We start from the raw sequence: 21,407 nt of genomic DNA, 5'->3' as shown, positions 1-21,407 counted from the left end.
TCCATAGAAAAACTCCTGAGGACTGTCTGTGATCAGTGCAGAAAAGCCCAGCCTACTGATCACCCAACAAGATCTCTTTGCCAAATCAACTCTCAAACTGTTCTTTTGTCACAGCAAAGCCTCTGTATTCCTCGTAAAATTTCTTTTCCCTTCTGTTTTTGTTACTCAGACAAGAGCAGTGGAGGTTGGTCAAGAACTACGGAAAGACTTTCCTAGTCGCAAACTGTAGGTGGCAATGGAGGACAATAAATGAAACATCAGTAACCTTAACTCCTTTAATCAACTTCCAGCCTATCTCTAGCCAATCAGCAAATAGACAAGTTCATAGCAGCCAAAACTATCCTATTAAAAAAAAAATCTTTGCTGATTTCTTCACAATTAGCTTCTTTCCAACTGTACTTCATACCAAAGCTTCCTACTGTTCAGTGACTTATCTATATCTCTCAGTGTTGTTTTGAGGATCAAATGAGATAATCATTGTAAAGCACTTTTCATTCCATTTATCTTTTTGATTTTAAACACACACATATGTCACTACAATATATTGCTCTTTAATATATCAAATCTTCAATTAAGTTAAAGGATAATTTCTCATATTATTTTTTACTTAATTGAAGTGTTAAATTCATTTACACTTAAGGTTATAATTACCTATTAGTTTTCATTTTTTTCTCCATTAAATCACTGATCTTTCCCCCATCTTTTTAAACAGTAATCACTGCCATTTTCTTTGCTTGTATAAATTTGATTCCATCCTTTTGAAAAATTTTTTTATATATTCTTTTCCAGTCCAAATTATTTTGCTTTTAATTCACTTTTATTTCTCATGGGGGAGGATGGAGGAATATATTTTTTTTAATTTTTTTTTTTTGCAATGCAATGGGGTTAAATGGCTTGCCAAAGGTCACACAGCTAGGTAATTATTAATTCTGAGGCTGGATTTGAACTCAGGTATTCTTGACTCCAGGGCCGTTGCTTTATCTACTGCATCACCTAGCTGCCCCTAGGAATGTATTTTCAAGTTATTTAAGTTCCTCTATTAAAATTAAAGTGAGTATGATAGTAGCTACCTCACAGGTCATGTTAGCAAACTGCCTGGCACATAATAGGCACTGCAAAAATGTTTATTCTGTTCTCTTCCTCAGTGTATAAGAAGGTTCTAAGAGTCCCCAAATTTTGACAGCGTTTCATTGTTATTCATTTCTTTATAAACGTATTTTTGGTTTCCTTTTTTTGATCGATGAGTTTATGTGCCATATATCTAGACTTTTGTAAGAAGATATAAGATCTCCATTATATATTTTTCATTGTTAATGAAGCTCAAAATGATAAAAGGTAATTCTGAAGTAAATAAACCTTTCATTTACTTTTCAAAATACCTTATTTCATTTCACATTTTAAGGTAAAGAGCATAAAACAATTTGAACAAATGTTTCCTTGTCTATAGATACCATTAGTTTGATTAGGTGACATAGGAATTTCCCCTAATTGTTAAACCATCTGTACTTTTTCTCCATTTTCAAAATACTTTTGCACATTTTTGGTATATTTTCTTTAAGGAAGGCATACTTACATAAAGACTTTAAAAATAAGACTTTTTATTTCATCATTTTTTAAAAGTATTACAATTTTTATATAATCACTTTATGTCTCATTCTCAAGTTCAGACTGCTTATTATAGAGATCCCATATGTTTTTCCAGTCATAGTGTTTTGATTTTGTTCTGTTTTCCAGTGGTATATTTTTGAGTTTCAAATATATAGTCTTTCAAAAAAGTACACTGAGATGTTATCATGTACCCCCCAATTTTTTATCTTTGGATTTTTTCTTATGGATTTTTTTGTTATTATCTTGAGATCATCTGCTTTCCAACCTCATTTCATTTCTTCTTTTAATGGTCCTATGTAGAGACATTTTAATATGTATTTAAGTTTCTTGAGTCTATCCTTAGTAGTACTGAAGACAGTTCCCATCAGTTTTGATAAGACCACAGTATACAGAAATGATATTCAAACAATCTGGCCCCATGGGTGTGTTTTTTAGAATTTTGTTGGAGCATGTTCTAAAACTGTATTCTTGGATCCCTCTCCAGAGGTTCACTGTCCATCTCACATCTGAGGGTAGGCAGCCTCACTGGCAATACCACAGTGGTTGTTGCAATCTTTGGCCATGTAGATGTAACCTTTGTTTCCCCAGCTCTCACCCCAGCTGTAAACAGAAAAGAAGGAATAGAATAAGGTCAATTAAAAAGGAAGATTCTGACCCTCACTGAGGGATTTCAGTATCCTCATATATAGAATGAAGGAACTGAACTACCTTAAGGTACTTTCTGGTTTTGAAATTCTATATTTTTAGGCAAAGCTATTTTATTAATTATTGAAATATATCAATCAGCACATAAACCAGGGATAAGGAAAACAATTATAAATGTTTAGCTTTTAAAACACTTCAACTTTTAAAATAATGAAACATTTCAACTAGGTACTAGATAAAGAAGTTCTCCATATGGAAGAAAGACTTAAAAATAAAGCAGAAAATTAATTCCATGACAATCAGCGTGATTAAAAAAATGGATAAAGCTACAAATTGGGGTATTTGTGGGTAGAATTGTCACCTGCCTGTACTACACAGTTATGATATTCTCTTATCTAGAGTCACGGAGTTGAAATCAGTTGTAGAATTCAACGCCAGCTGAAGAATGCCTTTTGCTCCTAAGGCTGTGTGTGGATCAATGATATCTAAGAAACAGAAGAGGCTGAGATTAAACCCACTGCCTGAACCAAGTTAACAAATTATATAGCCCACCTCCCTCTGATTCTGATCCAGAATGAGGGAAGCTGTCTTAGAGAAGGTATACCTGTTCTTGACAATCCAGTATTTGTTATTCTCTTCAAGTGCTTCATCAAAGCCATATCCTACTGCCAGGACTGCATGGTTCAGGGATTCAGAGCAGAGTTCATCGTAATAAATCCCTGGAAGATTCATATGCATTCATTATGAAAGAATGATATGAAAATGACTTTAACCAAAAGTGTATTAAGAATGCATAATCTCAAAATCTACCCACTCACAAATGTGGGTTGCCTATGTGGCAAAGAAAAACTGGGATAGGGTGAGGTGGAGTGGGAAGAGAATGCCTCAACAAAACCACAGAAAGAATTCTAAGGCACAGAATGACATCAACATATTAAAAAGTTTGAGGACTACAGGTATCAACTAGATAATAAGGTAGGCAAAGAGGATATTAGGTTGGAAATTTGAGGCTTAGTTTCTGGATATCTGCCATAATCTTTGAACCATTTATAATGTAAATTATAATGTAAATTTCAACTGGTGGGGAGCACTGCCAAGGGGTGGAAATGGTTATAACTCTTTTGGAATCATTAGAGGGACAAAGTTCATTAATAGAAGAAAAAATAGAGACCAGTGGTTATTTCCACACTAAATGATGGAAAGACAGATAATAAACATGCTTTTTGTAAAGTATCCTTCATATGCAATGATGGTGAAAAGTGTTTGAGAAACAGTGCTATTCATGAATTGTCTATATAGTTGAAACTATCAACTATATAATAGAAAAAAAATGATTCTGTCTACTTTGAACCTCTTCTGAGTTTTATTTTTCCTTGGTAAAATAAGAATAATATTTTCCTACCTACTTCACAGAATTGTTATGAGAATCTAATGGGAAATCACAGATAAAAATGCTATATTAATCGAAGTTAGTAAATTCACACTCTTACCTATTCTCTCAATGTTTTCTGTCGGTTGATGAGAATAGACCACCAGCCTCTTTCCCCTTCCACCATCAACTCACATGAAAAGCAGGCCATAGTGACTAAAAGCATATACCCCAGACCCTAGTCTAGATACAAGTCTTGGATTCTTTTGGCTTGATTTTTCATCTGTGTATTGCTTACAGCTTCCAATCATTGACCATGTAGGAGAAAAATATCCCTAATCCTCAACTCTTCTTGCTTCCATACTCCTCAATCTTATCTCGTGTCCCATTTCAATCCTTTCCTCTGTTTTCACTTCCTTTGCCTTCTTGATCAAGTGAGCAAATTTCCCTTCATCCCTTCATCATTCATATTTCAAATTCTTCTTATCTACTGCACTTATTGAGTATCTCCCCTCACTCCTGACACACTGTATTCTTGAATGTATTTTCCATCACTTGTCTACAGACTCATTTCTATTCCTAGGGGCAGTGGAAAAAAAAAATATTTTTTGTTCCCTACTACCACTTCAATATTATCCCTTTACCACTATCACACCACAACCTCTTCTCTTTTTAAGTTCACAAAAGTAAAATTTTTCATACTGTCTAAATTATGATGGTTAAGATATACCAGTTCACAGTCCCAAGTTATTGGTCCTCTTTCCTCATTGAGTTTGCAACCTGGTTCAGATTTCTACAACCAAGTCCTACCCTTACATTATGAGATTGATATGTATATAGATGCTTTTTCAAACTCCTTCACCTCTCAGTTACTCATTTTCCTTAAATCTTGTGGCCAGTCCCTTCATTCAACCTTAATCACATGTGACTGGTGAGAACATGAATCTGTTAACTGCAACAATCCCAATTTAAAATGACTTTTCTCTAGTAAACCAAACCCTCCTATCATTACATCTCTTCATTTTTCACCCCTCCTAAATCCATTCTTTACTATAATGGAGACTTTTGAACCCAGCACCCTTCCAATATTTTCTCAGAGGGAGCCATTGCCAGTCATCCTGACCTAATTCATGCCACCGGACTCCAAGGACTCTGGAGGAGAGAGTGAGACTGATGACTTGCACAGCTCTTCCTCAATTAAACTGAATTTATATGCAAGTCAAGACATCACCCTCCTGCTGTCATTGGTCATCTTTGAGAATGAAGGACAAATTAATAATATGGGACCAATTCCAGTTAGGCAATGCTGCTCCTCCTCCTCTTCCTCTTCTTCTTCTTTTCCTCCTCCTCTCCCTCTGTCCACAAGGGAAGTCATATCCTTTCATGTGGGTATTCTATCCAAAAGAATATAAATTTTAATTGCTTATATTTCATAAGGTATCTTGGTGTATGGGGGCTATTTTTTCTTCTCTATTTCTTCTTTTGTTTTAGGCTGGGACAATTAACTCTCTTGTCTCATGTAGTTTTCATTTATGATTTCTTGAAATATAGCTCTGACAAAACAGACTTTGATAAAGCCCATTAGAATTCAAATGAAGCTACATGACTGAGCCCAAATCATTTGGGCTCTTACTGGTTGGTCACTAATAGATCTCAGCCCAAGGCTCATTTGCTTATTGTTTGGGTTTTGTTGATGCTCAAGGTAAATATAACAACTGCTTCTGTTTGAACCAGAATCTCTGAAGTTGTTCCCCTCCCAGATTGAGTCTTTTTTGAAGGCAAACTAGGCCATCTTTTACCTCAATTCATATTTAGCCTTTAATTACTGAATGGGTATTGCCTCAGACAAATTGAAAATTAAGAAAGACTTTAACTTAAAAAGGCCAAGGTTTATTTTAAGAACAAAGGATGAGCCACACTTTCTCAGACAGCTCAACTAACTTCTGCTCAGTTTCAATCCCATAGTTAGCCTATTCAAAAAGTTACCATTATTATTCACTCTTATTCACATCTGGATTACTCCTATCATCTGCCAGGTGGCAGTAGAGGTCTACTCTTAGCCATGTACTAGTGAACTGAGCTGGAGGAATTCACAAAACTATACTGAGTGACTATATAATAAATTCATATCATCCAACTCTCTCAGTAACAAGACAATCTTTTTATTTTTCCCAGTTCTCATTTTCAAACCTGTTAAAAAAAACTTCCAAAACTTCTCCTTGGTGTGTGTGTGTGTGTGTGTGTGTGTGTCTGTCTGTCTGTCTTTCTGTCTGTCTTATTAGGTCCTTAATAGAATCTAATCTCCTTGAGAAAAGGGATTATTTCATTCATTATATTTGTATTCCTAATGCCCAGCACATATCTTAAAAGATACTTGTTGATTAATTGATTGAGTGGTATAATTAGTTGATGGTGAGGATAGATTTAAAATAACAATCAGGAAATATACCTTAAAACTTCACTAGTTCCTTCCTTTAATCAACTATCCAAAAAGGTCAGAAATCCAAAGTAAAAGCTACACTTACCTGAGCTGTAAAAGCAGAAGCTATAGAGGTCTGCTCTGATGGCTACAGAGATAGGTCCCACAGAGGCCACAGCCTTCTGGAGGGCTTTCTCATTCCGTGCAGGAATGGTAACAATACCGGTGACACTGAGATCAGTTATTTCTTTCTCATATTGACATTCATCATTCTATGAGAAAATATTACTAGGATGTTTACATTGTTGTCCCTTTAAATACTATAGATATGGAAAACATTATCTTCTCCAAAGAGTTCAAATCTGGCCTCAGACACTTAATAATTTCCTAGCTGTGTGACCTTGAGCAAGTCACTTAACCCCATTGCCTTAAATAAATAAATTTTTTAAAAAAGTACAAGGGGAATCCCTAGATATTTGAAAAAGGTAACATTAGTATTAGCCACAGAAACTCACAAAAGTTTCTCCTAAAATGTAGAAGGTTTGCATCAACAACAGGGGAGTACTCACACTAATGAAATCACAAATATCTTACAGTATGGAAATAAATGCTAATTGGGGAGGAGGGAGGAGGAATTAAAGGAAATATTTATACAGTGAGTTACAATTATAGAATCCCATGTCATGATTCTGGATAAAATTATAACTAGATTAAAAGACTTGATAAAGATGTGTTTTATGGAGGAATATTGTTTTGGAAATTCTTTCTCTACTCAAATTATTTCCTCATTAAGAATGTCCTTAGGGTGGAACCCATATTATTGTTAATTCTAACGTTCAATTTCTGCCTGGAATGTCTCAAATAATATTCCACTCATGCCCTCTGCCTTCAGCAATGACTTTCTCCCCATTGAAATCCATACTTCATGCTACCTTTTCACTTGTTTATTGTTTTGTATCTCAACCCATTCCTAGACTGTAAGCTCTTTGAGGCAGGGACTGTGCCTTATCTATATTGTTTGGAATATACCTCAGTGCAATTAAACAGGTGACTAATAAAAAAAAGAATGTTCTTGGGGTGGCTAGGTGGCACAGTGGAGTTCAAATCCGGACTCAGACACTTAGCTGTGTGGCCTTGAGCAAGCCACTTAACCCATTGCCAAAAAAAACTAAAAAAACAAAACAAAACAAGAATGTCCTAAATATGCATTCATTCCCATAAACATTTTATACATTTCATTGTTCTGCTTTTTTTATCAAAATCCTTTCTAAATATATTTTTATCTCTATTTTTCTTATTAAATCATCTTTTATAACAAACAGGAAAAAAATAGTTTAGCAAAAACAAACATAACAACTTCATTATATGCCAAAATTAACCCCAGATTTAAGTAAAAATTAAATTTTCAGGGTACAAGAAGGAAAAAAAATCTAAAATCAAGGCATCTATTTCAGAACTAAGGACAATGCTTCCTAGTATGAATATGCATGACCCAGCCTTCCTATAGTTGCCAAATCTAAATGTGTTCTTTCCTATTATCCCCAGTCAGCTTAACATCCTCTTTACCTCACTAACCCCAGACCTTTGAAAATCACATTATATTTTGTTATGTGTTATAGCTAGGAGGTATAGTAAAATGAATCAGGAAGACCTCATTTGAAATTTTGTCTCAAGTCCTTAATAGAGATGTGACTCAGGACAAATTCATTACCTTTTGACAGTCTCAGTTTCCCCATCTGAAAATGGGGGTAATAATTCCACCTATCTCATATGATGGTGAGTAGCAAATGAAAAAATATATATATATACTATGTGCAAATCCTCAAGGGCTAAATAATTTAAATAATTTAAAGAAAATGAGAAAATTACACATCAATTTGCTTTCAGAGTTCAACAATTCTCTCTCTCTGGAGATGGTTACATTTTTCATCATGAATCCTTCAGACTTGTATTGATCAGAGTAACTAAGTCCTCCACAGTTAATCATGATTAAAATATTGCTGGTTTTATGCAAGTGATCTTCTAGTTTTGTTCAGTTCTATGGGTTTTACTGAAACCATCCTCATCTTTCTTATTCATCACAATCATATAGCACAACTTGTTCAGTTATTCCCCAAATTATGGATATCCCTTAAAATTCCAGTTCTTTGCCTCCACTTCCTTGTTTGAATCAAGTCTGAGAAGACTGAGGTTCAAGTATTGCCTCCCCATTTTCCTCTTCATTATAAAAGCTCTTCCTTCTGTTCTTCTTTTATATGAGATAATTTCCCCTATTACTACTTTTCCCTTTCCTTTTCTCTGAATGCATCCTTCCTTCTCACCCCTTCTTTATTTGAAGAACTTAGAAACTAGAAGTCTCTTTAGCATCCTTAACCTGTATCCCTGTATACCCCAAACACATCTGGCACAGGATTCTGTTCAAAGTCACTTTTGGGTTAGTAGCTATTAAAAAACTCATAAAAAACAGACCAGTAACTCTTGCTAAAGGTTACCTAGCTGTTCTTGGCACAAGAGAAGGAACCATACCTCAGCAGTATAGGGGTAGAAGTCCTCAGAATCAATGCCCTTATTATCCTTGACATACTGGAAGGCATTTGAAGGCCAACCCCCAAAGCAACCGAAGTTGTCATAAGTCCAAGAGCAATCCATCAGATTCTGCTCACTCATGGATATCAACTTGCCTGTCTTGCGGAAATATTGTCCTTCCAAGGCACCAGTGGCACTAAAAGCCCAGCATGAGCCACGAGGTCCCTGAAAGAGAAATTATAAAAGGGGGGGGGATCAATTTCTCTAAGGTAGAGAGTTATTACCTCTAAAATACCACCAGACACTTTTTTTGAGGAAATCTAGCAGGAAGATGTACAACTCAACTTCTCTGACAAAATTCCTCAGCATAGATCTAGAAAACATGGATGAATCATATTTCCAGCCTAGATCTGCTTAGGGAGGAACAGGAGGAAAAGAGGTTTTAAACATGTACATGGAGACTTCTCCACTTTCTTATAAATGTATAGTATCAAGTGCCAATTGGCAGCTCTATAAATCAATATATAGTTTGAGATTACAAATGGAGCTTGGGAGGACTGAGGATGGGGACTTGCACCCAGAGATAATGAGAAGTCAAAGGTCCTAAATTGTGTACTGAACCCTTCAAATAGTAGTTGTGTGATGCTAATCCCAGGTAAACAAGATCATAATTCCATCCTCCGTGCTATCTAAAGTCTATAAACCAGAGGAGCTTTATAGTTCAATCATTCAGAACCTTTTCAGTTCATTGATAGTAGCTGAGTTCAATAGCAGTCTATGGGGAACCAGGGCAAGCCAATAGGAGTGCTCTGTCATTCCAAACCCAAATTCCTAGGATAGGAACTTAGACGAGGAAGGTAATGATCAGAATTTCTTTGTCCTGGATAACATCACATTGGGAGCCCAAGATTATAGGTCTCCAGTCTGATGTGATCCTGAGATTCTGGAATAACACAATATTTAATATTCAAAGAAAATCCATGAAGGATCCAAGAGGATTAAAAAAACTCAGATAATACATTCTCCACACAAGTACATAACAACTGACTATAAAACAAAATCAGAACATAGGCATGATGAATAGTTAACAAAATATGAATATCCCAACTATAAAAATTATTCTGGTGACATTTAATTCATAAACCCAGAAGATAGGAATAACTCCAAAATATCTCCAAGGAAAATCTTAAAGAAAAAATACAGTTTGGGCAAAAGTCTAGCCAGATTTCTCAGAAGAAAAGAAGCAAGAATTTAAAAGAGAGGGGATGGGACAGCTAGGTGGCTCAGTGGTTAGTGGATAGAGCACCAACTGGGGAGTCAGGAGGACCTGAGTTCAGATCCAGCCTTAGACACTTAATAATTACCTTGGGCAAGTCACTTAACCCCATTGCCTTGCAAAAAAAAAAGAGGGGGGCAATTAAATGAGAATGACAGAGGGAAAAAATAGAAATAGGAGCCATGAAAGAAAGATTTAGAATGAGAATTAATAACTTGGAAGAAGGTACATAAAATCTTAACCAAGGGAAGAAAAACATCAATTCCCTTAAAATTGGAATTAACCTAATAGAAGCTAAACATTCCATGAAACAAGAAGCTATATTAAAACAAAGGCAAGGGGCAGCTAGGTGGCGCAGTGGATAGAGCACCAGCCCTGGAGTCAGGAGAACCTGAGTTCAAATTTGGACTCAGGCACTTAGTAATTATGTAGCTGTGTGGCCTTGGGCAAGCCACTTAACCCCATTGCCTTGTAAAAAAAAGTCTAATAAAAAAAGGCAAATGGTTTAAAAATAGAAGAAAATATGAAGTATCTCAAAGTAAAATTAACTCACTAGAAAAATAGATCAGAGAAGAAATAATTTAAGAATCTCTGGGGTATTTGAAAACTATGATCAAAAAAGAGACAACATTATATATTTCAAAAATTTATAAAAGAAAACCTCCTGGATTACTTATAACCAAAGGGCCAGATTCACTGGTTACCTCCTGAAAGATAACCCAAAATGAAAATTCTCAGGCAAAATGCAGAGCTTCCAGGACAAAGAAAAAAAAATACTAAAAACAACCAGAATCACAAAATTTAGCACCCATTGATATAAGAAAAAGAGAAACTGAAATATGAAATTTCATAAGGCTTCCAACTGAAAATAACTTGTTCAACAAAACTAGATATAGGAAGCAGTTAGGTAGCAAATTGGGAAGCTAGGCTACCCTGGAGTCTAAAGGAACTGAGTTCAATTTTGACCTCAAGACACTTATTGACTGTGTGACCCTGGACAAATCACTTAACTCCAATTACCTTAAAAAATAAAAACTTGAGTGTAACCCACTACTTAGCATGATATTTGACACATAGTAGGTGCTAAATGATTATTTACTGACTGGCTAATCTTGCAAGGGGAGAGTGGATCTTTAATGACATAGAGGACTTAGGTAACAGCTTCATAGAAACTGAAATATATAAATACAGAAATCAAAAGCAATATTAAAAAAGAAAATGTTAGTGAGCAATCATAAAGAATTAAAAAAGGATAAATTATTTACATCCTAATGTGGAAAAAAGATACATGTAGCATCTTTAAATACCATCATTATTATGGATCAGAAAAGGAGTCTACTAAGACAAAGGTTTTCCTATGTCTTGATGGTCTGAAAAAGAATGCAGAGGGATGTGATATATAAATCTAGGTGAGGAGAAAGGGTGAGAGAAGGATGAGGAAAATCATCTTACACAGTTATCTAGGTAGAGAAGTCTATATGAATAAGAAGGGCCAGTGGGAGAGCATATGACACTTGAACCTCACTCTCACCTGAATTAGTCAAAAGAAGGAAGAACACACACACACACGCACACGCACACACACACACACACAGACACACAGACACACACACACAAACAAATTGAGTATAGAAATACATGTCACTCAACAAGGAAGCATGAGTAAAAGGGAAGAATGAAAAAGATTGATGGCCTTAAAGCAGGGTAGGTTAAGGGGGAATGGTGGGTACAAATTTCAATTATGGAAGGCAGATTTTGAAAAAGGAACTCAAAAGAAAATCAAGGATAAGATTAGTATTGGATCTAGGTCTGAGAAAGAGAAGAAAGAAAAGAAAAAGATTGCACAAACCTAGAACACTGGCTCAGGGCTAATTATTTTCATTCTAATATGGGGAGGTGATACATGTATTTACTTAAAACTCTTTCATCATTGTAGATTAAAGAGTCTAATTGGTTCCGAGATTGGTTCTGTTATATATTAATGACTAATAAAAAGAGAATGGAAATGGAGAGGGAGAGAAATACTACACTGGGATAGGGGAGAAAGGGAAAAGAAATTATCCAACAAAATTGAATAAACCATAAATGAATTTCCAAAATTTAAGGAAAAAATAATTATGATATCATCTATTTGGGAAAATTGAAAAAAAAAGGCTCTTACTAAAATCTTTCAAATATGAATTTGATACCTAAATCAGGAAGAATCAAAGCCAACAAAAAGAGAAATTATAGACTAGTATCCTGAGTTTATGTTAAGGTAAAAATCTTAATGTAGCAGTAAAAAAGACCATAGCAACATGCCACAAAAAAAATTATATACTATGACCAGATTGGATTTATACCAGGAAAACAGGACTAGTTTCAATAATAGAAAAGCTATAAACATAATCAACCACATTAGTAAGAAGAGTAACAAAAATCATATAATTATATCAATAGATGCAATAAAAGTTTTACAAGCTACACCACTCGTTTCTATTTAAAAAATAAACATTGCAATGCATAAGAATAAAATGGACCTTTTCTTAATAAAAATAGTATCTAGCTAAAAAACAAAGAGCCAGCAGTATTTGTAATGGGGATAGACTAAAGACTTTTCGAAAAGATAAGATGTAAAGCCAGCTTGTATTATCAACATTACTATTCAATACAATACTAGAAAACTTAGCTATAGCAATAAGACCAGAAGGGACTAAAGAGAGGCATTGAAGAAGTGAAATGATACTTATAGAAGACTAGAGTCTAACAAAAAAACTAAACAAAGACTTATACAAATGATACTTATAGAAGACTAGAGTCTAACCAAAAAAACTAAACAAAACAATTATTTAACAACTTCAACAAAGTTATAGGATATAAAATATGCACATATAAATCACCAGAATTTTTATACACACACACACACACACACACACACACACACCCAACAAAATCCAGCAGGAAGAGATACAAAAATAAAAGGAAATTTCATTTAAAGTACTACAAAGAAAATATTTAGGAATCTACTTGACAAGACACTCAGGAATTAGATGAATGCAATTGAAAAATACTATAAAAAGACACTTAAAAATAATGAGATGTTAATTGCTTCTAGGAAGACTGAATCATTATAATAAAAATGACAGCACTACCTAAATTAGTTTGCTTATCCAGAACCATAGCAATAAAACATACTATTTTACATGGTGAGGGCGGAATTTTTGACTGGAAAAACTCGAAAGCATTCTGGAAGGAAAAAGGTTAAAAACAGTACCTCACACTATAGGCCAAGATAAGCACCATATGAGTACATGACTTAGACACTAAAGGAGATATTACAAATAAATTAGAAAAGCAAGAAGAAATTACCTGTCAGAACTATGAATAGGGAAAGAATTCACAAGAAAGTCACTTAAATATTATCTGCCTAAGTTCCCTCAATCATAAAATGACAATATTAACAGCACCTACCTCATAGAGTTGTCCTGAGTTTCAAGTAAAATATTAGCATAGCAAGTCTTTCTTTCCTCCAAACCAGGGTTACAGAAGGTAAAATGAACAGTGTTGATTATATAAAACAAAACACTTTGAACAAATAAAATTAGAAAAGAAATGGGCAAATGGAGGGGAAAAAAATCTTTGCAGAAAGTTTCTCTTATAAAGGTTGCAATTCTAAGATAGATGGGAGACTGATTTATTCCCCTAATTGAAAAAATCAAAGAAAAAGCAGACATTTTCAGTGGAAGAAAATGCCTTAATTTATGATTTGGGGGGGTGGCTAGGTGGCACCCTAGTGCCCTGGATTCAGGAGTACCTGAGTTCAAATCTGGCTTCAGACATTTAATAATTACCTAGCTGTGTGACCTTGGGAAAGCCACTTAACCCCATTGCCTTGTAAAAAAAAATATGATTTGAAATAATATAAAATATGCAATCAAAATAAAATAAAAGACAGTTGAATCAACTTTTGTGATATGCTGAGAGAAATGCCTCATTTTTAGCTGTGTGAATACATTAAAGATTTGAATTGAAAAGGAGTCATTCAGAGAAATAATTTTTAGTTTATTTAAGGCAATGAGAGAAATTGGAGAGGAAGTAGTTAATGAAGAAGCTTTTTCTGTAAGCACTTGTTAGTTTGATCACTGTTAAAATTATTAGAAAGGAGACCAGTTCAGAAGAGAATGTGGCAACTGAATATCCTGTTTTTAAGAAAATACTCAAAGAAATTAAATCAACAAATTTTTAATGTGGCTAGAAAAGTCTTATTCTACACAAAAGATACCTTACAGTACTTATATTTCTAAGAAAAGAAGATTCAATCTGAATTTAAAGTATCTAAGTATCTTGCACATATTAAGATATAGTATAGAATGGAATGATTATTGATATCAAAATCCTCAGCTTTTGAGAAGCTCCACTATTGATCACTTCCAATTCTTTGGTGATCAAATAAGAATGAACTGATTTTCATATAGCCTGTCTATTAAAAAAATATTTTAAGGAAAATATTGTCTTAAAACTTTACTGATTTCAGATTATGAAGAGTAAGAGAAGATAGTTCAGTCGATGCTGTTAAAACATTTAAGTAACAATATTTTCATTATATCAACAAGGAAAGCTTATCTTTCAATTATAATATTGAGTAATTTTTAACTTTTTCCTTCCTGTATTTCAAATATTTATATTAAACTTGAATCAAAAATATATTGTTCTTATTCTTTGCTATCATATACATTAGTAAATAGCTAAAAGAAATTTATTTTAAAATTTTTCATTGCATATTTCCATTGGGATGAAATCAGTGACCACATTTTATATATAATTATCACTCTTGAATAGTGCAAGTAATATTTCCATTTGATGGAATTCATTGTTTGTGTCAATTGAAACCTAGCAATAGATAAAATTTATGTGTAATCCATCTATAAATCTACCACACTCCATTATGACACCTTAATTTTATAAAAAAAAAACCTCAAGGTTAGATTTGCCAAGGGTCAGATATGATTCGCTGCCCCCTGTGCCTTCATTTTTATCATGATGAGTGGGAGATAAGAGTAATGCCATGGGAGGAAAAACTCTAAATTCAACAGAACAAATGTAAAAGGAGATACAATTAAAGCCTATAAAATCATGGAGGTATAAATATGTTAAATGTAAAAAGAAAAAATCATCAAAGTCCTTAAAGAACTTCAAGACAACTTCAAGACAAGGCATAATTACTATATCTGGCAACAAGCAGGTGAAACTATTATCTTTAGATAATACAAATAAAAATAACTACATTCATTTTTTTTTAGGTTTCTGCAAGGCAACTGGGGTTAAGTGGCTTGGCCAAGGCCACACAGCTAGGTAATTATTAAGTGCCTGAGATCGGATTTGAACCCAGGTACTCCTGACTCCAAGGTTGGTGCTTTATCCACTGCGCCACCTAGCCACCCCTACATTTATTCTTTTAAGACTTAGAACAATTGTTAGGTCTTTAAATGACTATGATGACCTTAATCTGGTAATCCTTTGGATTAAGAAAATTTGTTAAGGAAAGTTAGGGAGGATTTGTTCAGAATAGAATGCACATTTTATAATATATTTCTGATATTCTCAGCCACTAGGAAGTAAGATTGAAGGTTACTGGAGTATACCTGATCTTTAACAGGGGTGACATAGCCATGTTCTCTCCAGTCTACTGCTTTAGGAACATTCCCCAAATTGGGGTTCATGCATGTTACAGTTCCAGAACTTTTTTCAGGTGATTTGTAGCCAAGAATCTTCTCACTGAATTCATCATTTGTCTGAAAAGAAGGAAAAATATTTAATTGAAATTGCATCCAATAAATGTGCCCCAGTGACCACTGATACCTACTAAATTCTATACTTACATAGTCAATTTGTAGGTAAGGATATGCATGAAAAAGCAGGATGGAATAGTGAATTAGAATTCAATAGAATGGAGTAAATGGAATAGATTTGGATCTGAATTCCAGTTCTATACCTAACTAGCAAGAGGCTTATGGCTTCATTGTTTTATCTCTCTTTGCACTTCAGTTTCCTAAACCGAGGGAGTTGCAGGAGTAGCTAATATTTACTAAATCTAAAACAATAATCTCTTATTATTGTGGAAAGGGAGCCAAGAAAACTGAAAATATATTTTAGCCAATATATTGTGTCAAAATGGATAGGTGGCATAAAAAGAGCCTTTCAAAAATATGGTTGGGGGAAGACTTTTTACTCTAATATGGGGACAGAGCTGGTCAAAAAAGAAGATAGTATTAATAGTGAAAAGAATATTGAATTTGGGGGCAGCTAGGTGGCGCAGTGGATAAAGCACCAACCTTGGAGTCAGGAGTACCTGGGTTCAAATCCGATCTCAGGCACTTAATAATTACCTAGTTGTGTGGCCTTGGGCAAGCCACTTAACTCCATTTGCCTTGCAAAAACCTAAAAAAAAAAATATTGAATTTGGTGTCAGATACTTTAAGTGGAAATTGTTATTTTCTCCTTCTACCTTGGACAAATCATCTCTCATCTCTGAGTCTTAGATTCCTCATTTGTAAAATGAGGGAACTGGCCTAGTTACTCTCTAATGATTCTCTCAATTTTAAATTTTCTCTGATTTCATCAATTAGATCATCTTAGTTAAATACAATTTTAAAGCTTTTGCAGTAATAAAAATTGATCCAACTAAAATAAAAAGATCTGCTGGAGAGAAGGAATCTTTGCAAATAGAAAGATTAATATTGAAAGTATAGGGAAGGGGCAGCTAGGTGGTACAGTGGATAAAGCACCAGCCCTGGAGTCAGGAGTACCTGGGTTCAAATCCGGTCTCAGACTTAATAATTACCTAGCTGTGTGGCCTTGGGCAAGCCGCTTAACCCCATTTGCCTTGAAAAAAAACCTAAAAAAAAAGTATACAGAACTAGCACAGTTAAGGAAAATAGAAGGTCAAAAGCTAAGAACAATGAAGGAAGGAAGGAAGGAAGGAAGGAAGGAAGGAAGGAAGAGAGAGAGGGAAAAATGAAAACTATCAATAAGCATATAAAAAGTACTCCAAATCTCCATGAGGAAGTCAAATCAAAATAAGTCTCAGGTTTCAAATAAAACCCATCAAATTGGCAAATAAAATAAAAATGAAAATAGACAACATTTCAGGCTCTATGGGAAGACAGACACATGAAAATACTGTTAGTAAAAACTATTTAGAAAATCACTAAATCATGGAGCTCCCACTACAGAACATACATTCCAGAGGAAAAAAGCCAAAAAGTTCCATAGATACCAAAATATTCAAAACAACGTCTGTGGTGATAAAATTTGGAAAACAAGGGAAATTTTTTTTTCATTTAAGTTGTAAAATTTTATTTTTTATTTTTGTAAGGCTATAAGGGTTGCGTGACTTGCCCAAGATCATCAGATAGCTAATAATTGTCAAGTGTCTGAGGTACAATTTGAACTTGGGTTCTTCTGACTCCAGAGCCTATCCACTCCATCTACTAGCTGCTCCACAAGGGGAATATTTGAAAATATTGTGGTATAGGAATGTAATGGAATAAAGTGCTGCGCCACAAGAAAAAACAAATCTGAGAAATTCAAAGAAATATGCAAAAAGTTGTCTGAATTGATACTTCTATAAATTGATAATGGGAAATTGTGTGAACTAATTCACAAATTACATAAATATAATAAGGAAAACCATATGCAATGTATCATAAATAAATACATGAAAAGACAACTTCATTCATAATTATTATAATCTTGACTTTGGAGAATAGATAATGAAACATTTTATTTGATCGATACAAGTGGTAGATCATGAGATATAGAGTGTTACTCTTCAGGTAGTATTGCTAAACTGACTTTTTCTTTTATAAGGGAGGATTAGATTCAATGAACTGTTTGGGAAAGAAACTAAGAAATGACTAGTCTTCAAATAAATAACATCAATAAAACATGTGGGAGTCATATTCAATATTTAAGGTCTAATATTTAAATAGGAACTAATATGGTGTAAATTCAATGAGTATAAAGCTAATTAAGTTTTTCACTGCTTTACTGATGATTCAGTAAATGTTAAAGAGACTTTAAGTAAAGAAACTTTCCATACATACAAAGTGGAAGTATTTATGTGCCTGGTTAAAGAAGGATGATCTTGGAGAGGTCAAATTTAATTAGATGATAATAGGTGGGAGAAAGATGGAAGAAACTTCAACCAATACCAGAAGTTTTGTTATTAAAATCTATTCAAGGGACAGCTAGTTGGTGCAATGAATAGAGCACACTGGTGCCAGTCAGGAGGACCAGAGTTCAAATGTGACCTCAGACACTTAATTGTCTAGCTGTGTGATCCTGGGCAAGACACTTAACCCCATTGCCTTAAATAAATACAAAAAAAAATTATTCAATTAGTGAAGAAGAATTCTCCTTGATGTTGTAATTTAAAACACTTTGTACAAGTTCTGATTTCTGAGACTTTCTTTCCAAATTGATATGAAATCAAAAGTTACAGGGGTTCAAAAATTCATCGTCAAATATTTCCAAAATCCCTCATACTAAAACTTAAAAAGAATCTTTTTTTGGTTTTTTTGGTTTTGTTTTTTTGCAAGGTGATGAGGTTAAGTGACTTGCCCAAGGTCACACAGCTAGATAATTATTAAATGTCTGAGGTTGGATTTGAACTCAGGTCCTTCTGACTCCAGGGCCAGTAGCTTCTTCTCAAAGTAGATTCTTAATAAATGTTTAATGAAATATAAATCATTCACTTATATCAATCTTCTACTTCTGTCATTAACAACTATTTTGTATCTGACTATATTGTACTTAACAGTTCCTTGAGGGATGCTATTTATCACAGCGCTTATAGTGCAACACAGAAAAATGCTTCTTCAATTGATTGATATCAAGAAGTAATAATCTCATTTTGCTCAAATCTTCACAACCGCAACATCCTCAAAACAATCCAAGCATTGTTATAGTTTTTATTAATAAATATCTTTGAAAGAAAAACATTGACCAAAATACTCACATCTATTTTTACTGGGGGAAAAAACCAGCAAAGTAAGTGCCTCTGCAAATAGTAAAGGCTAAATAAAAGTTTATGACATTACATTTAATCATTTGGAGCATAGCTATATATATTATATAGTAGAATTTTTTGCTTAGTTTAGAATTATGGACATGAAGATTCAGAAGGATATTGGACAGTATATGTGAACAGATTCAGAGAGAACTAGGAAAATGGTATAAAGAAAGTTTTCAATAATATTAATGTATTAATATTAATAATATTAATTGACACTGACAAAAGAATGCAGATCAAGTGTATGGCAATAATCAATAGATGACTGATATTAAAATATACTGCTCTCAGTAGAAAGAGAGATGCAGAATGTGATATATTTTGTATCAGTCAAGGTTGATGTATTGTTTTGTTTTTCTGTTATTAGAGCAGGTATCTTAGAGTGGCTAAAGGTCTGTGTGATGACAGTATGCAATAGTAATTCATAACTCGGGAGAATATGAACAAAAAATGCAAAGCAATAGCATTGCTCTAAAATCCTCTTTCTTACATCTTAGACTTCAGTTAAGTCTTTTATTTTGAAAGGAAAACCTGTACTGCAAAATATAATTCTCAATCAGCTCTTCTTTATTGCTAGAAGAAAACTAATAAATTAGAGAGACTCATGAATTACTATGTTTGATCTATACATATCTCAAGTGTAATGGAGACAATGGGGGTTCTTTATTGGAAGTTAACAGCAATTCCATACAATTAACTTACCATGTCACCAAATTGGTTCATGTCCATCATGTAAGTATGCATGCCCATGCTGTATTCTAAATTATGCAACTCAATCTTCTTCATGTTTTCTTCCCATATAGATTTTCTCCAACTCTCTTCATGCTTCAGAATAAAAGCAGAACCAGGAAAAAGTAACTACTTCAAAGTAAATCTTTGGCCTAGACACAGATATAGGAATTATTTCCACCAAAGCCTCAGAATTTTCAACTGATAATTCGGTTAATATTAAGAGATTTTAAGCAATTGTACAAGATAAAGTAAAAAAAAGTAAAAAAGGTTTTAAAAAACATAAAATAGAATCTTCTCAAGGTAGAGCACTATGCAATTGCCAAAATTTTCAAAAGAACTTGAAATATTCTTTTCCAACTTAATGCATATTTGTTTTAATTAATAATAAATCTGAACAGTGATTGTTGAAATATGTAAAAATCAGGTCAAATTAAGCAAATGCATATGAGATCTATCTCTCAATAGTGGACATTGATGAATTTTATCAACCTACCATTTATGCAATTAATCTTTCTGTGGAAGTTAAGAGTAGGTTTATAGCTGTTATTTCTCAAAAACATTTATTTTGGTCAGCACAACAATAATAATAATAATAATAATAATGTTTGTTCTTCAATCTCAAAGAAGATCATGACATCAGGGAGGTGATGCCATGACAAGCTCTTGAACTGGATGTGAGTGAGGAGGTGCTAGGCTACGTCACCAGCCTCACTTTCTCCTTCAGAGCCATCTGGGTCCAGTGGCCAGAAATGAATCAGTACATCTGGATCTGGCTCTGGATGTGAGGCAATCAGGGTTAGGTAAACCCAAGGTCACATAGCTAGTAACAAGTGTCTGAGGCAGGATTCAAACTCCCATCCTCCTAACTCCAAGGTCAGTATGCTATAAACTAATTTATATATAATTTAAATTGTTTTAATGAATCTGAATAAAGTAGGAGCAAAAATGTTCTTGGGTTTGCTACCTCATAGGGTCAGAATCAGTGCTAAAACTTTTTTTTTTAGTATCCCCATAATCCAAAAGGAGTATAATTGTTTCCTGGTAATAGAATAACATTTTCTCCCCCTCCCAAATTGTAACTAATGATTAACTCCTTAGACTTGTTTTTAGGTATATTCAGGTTAAACTGGGTGACTGAAAACCTGATGTGGGGAAAGGGAAAAGAGCTTCCCAATTCTTTTGTCATTACCACTGTGGATATTCTTTTAGTACTGAGTGGTAAAGCTCCCAACTCCTTTGTCTGGTGAGGCTCCTTTTTTGCATCTCACATTTATACAGGTTTTTGCATGAATTACAGTCATAATAAAGATGATCAGGTACTGTGCTAATTATTGGGGATACTAAATGTGAATGCTAGAGGAAAAATAGCAGAAAAAAGATATTTAGCAAAATTCCCCCCACCCCAATGATACTAATTCTTCTTCTGACCTCACTTCTCTAAAAGCAGAGCAGGAGTTTTTAACTATATTTCAGTCTCATTGGTTTACTTCTATAATCCTATGAGAGAGAAACTGACTGAAGATAAACAAATCAACACCCTCCAAATGTTGATAAAGATGAAGAAATTCTAGTTTTATTCAATGCAATTCAACTCAATAAGCATTTATTATTCTTGGAAGTACTAGGGTTACAAAAATGAAAATTAAACCGTTCTTGTCCTATTTCTACTGCTGCTATCCAAAGACAGTTCCATTATCTATGCTCCTCCACCATTTTCAAGAAAAATCAGTGTATCCTTCAAATTTATTCCCGCAACCATCAATAAATTTCTGGCACATTC

General features: G+C 34.0%; 1 protein-coding gene across 1 annotated transcript; it reads right to left on the bottom strand.

Annotated features, from left to right (window-relative positions):
- Positions 1 to 1,860: 1,860 nt before the first annotated feature.
- LOC141511511 (procathepsin L-like) lies at positions 1,861 to 19,714 on the bottom strand. Its single transcript, XM_074220667.1, has 6 exons — positions 19,598 to 19,714; positions 15,465 to 15,614; positions 8,568 to 8,792; positions 6,148 to 6,313; positions 2,858 to 2,972; positions 1,861 to 2,208 (listed from the first exon to the last, which is right to left on the bottom strand). Exons 1-6 carry the CDS (start codon positions 19,679 to 19,681, stop codon positions 2,109 to 2,111), a joined length of 840 nt encoding a protein of 279 aa, XP_074076768.1. The 5' UTR covers positions 19,682 to 19,714; the 3' UTR covers positions 1,861 to 2,108.
- Positions 19,715 to 21,407: the final 1,693 nt, after the last annotated feature.

Source organism: Macrotis lagotis, chromosome 2 (genome assembly GCF_037893015.1).
Source record: "Macrotis lagotis isolate mMagLag1 chromosome 2, bilby.v1.9.chrom.fasta, whole genome shotgun sequence".
Classification (NCBI taxonomy): Eukaryota; Metazoa; Chordata; class Mammalia; order Peramelemorphia; family Peramelidae; genus Macrotis; species Macrotis lagotis.
Note: the sequence above shows the minus strand (reverse complement) of the source record. Positions and strands in the feature narration are given on the sequence as shown.

Excerpts from the sequence above, each read along its gene's own strand:
- LOC141511511 (XM_074220667.1), bottom strand. The coding sequence starts at position 19,681 with ATGAAGAAGATTGAGTTGCATAATTTAGAATACAGCATGGGCATGCAT. Across the intron at positions 15,615-19,597 it reads TGAACCAATTTGGTGACATG|ACAAATGATGAATTCAGTGA; the intron begins GTAAGTTAATTG and ends CCTTCTTTTCAG. Across the intron at positions 2,209-2,857 it reads TACTGGATTGTCAAGAACAG|CTGGGGTGAGAGCTGGGGAA; the intron begins GTATACCTTCTC and ends TTCTGTTTACAG.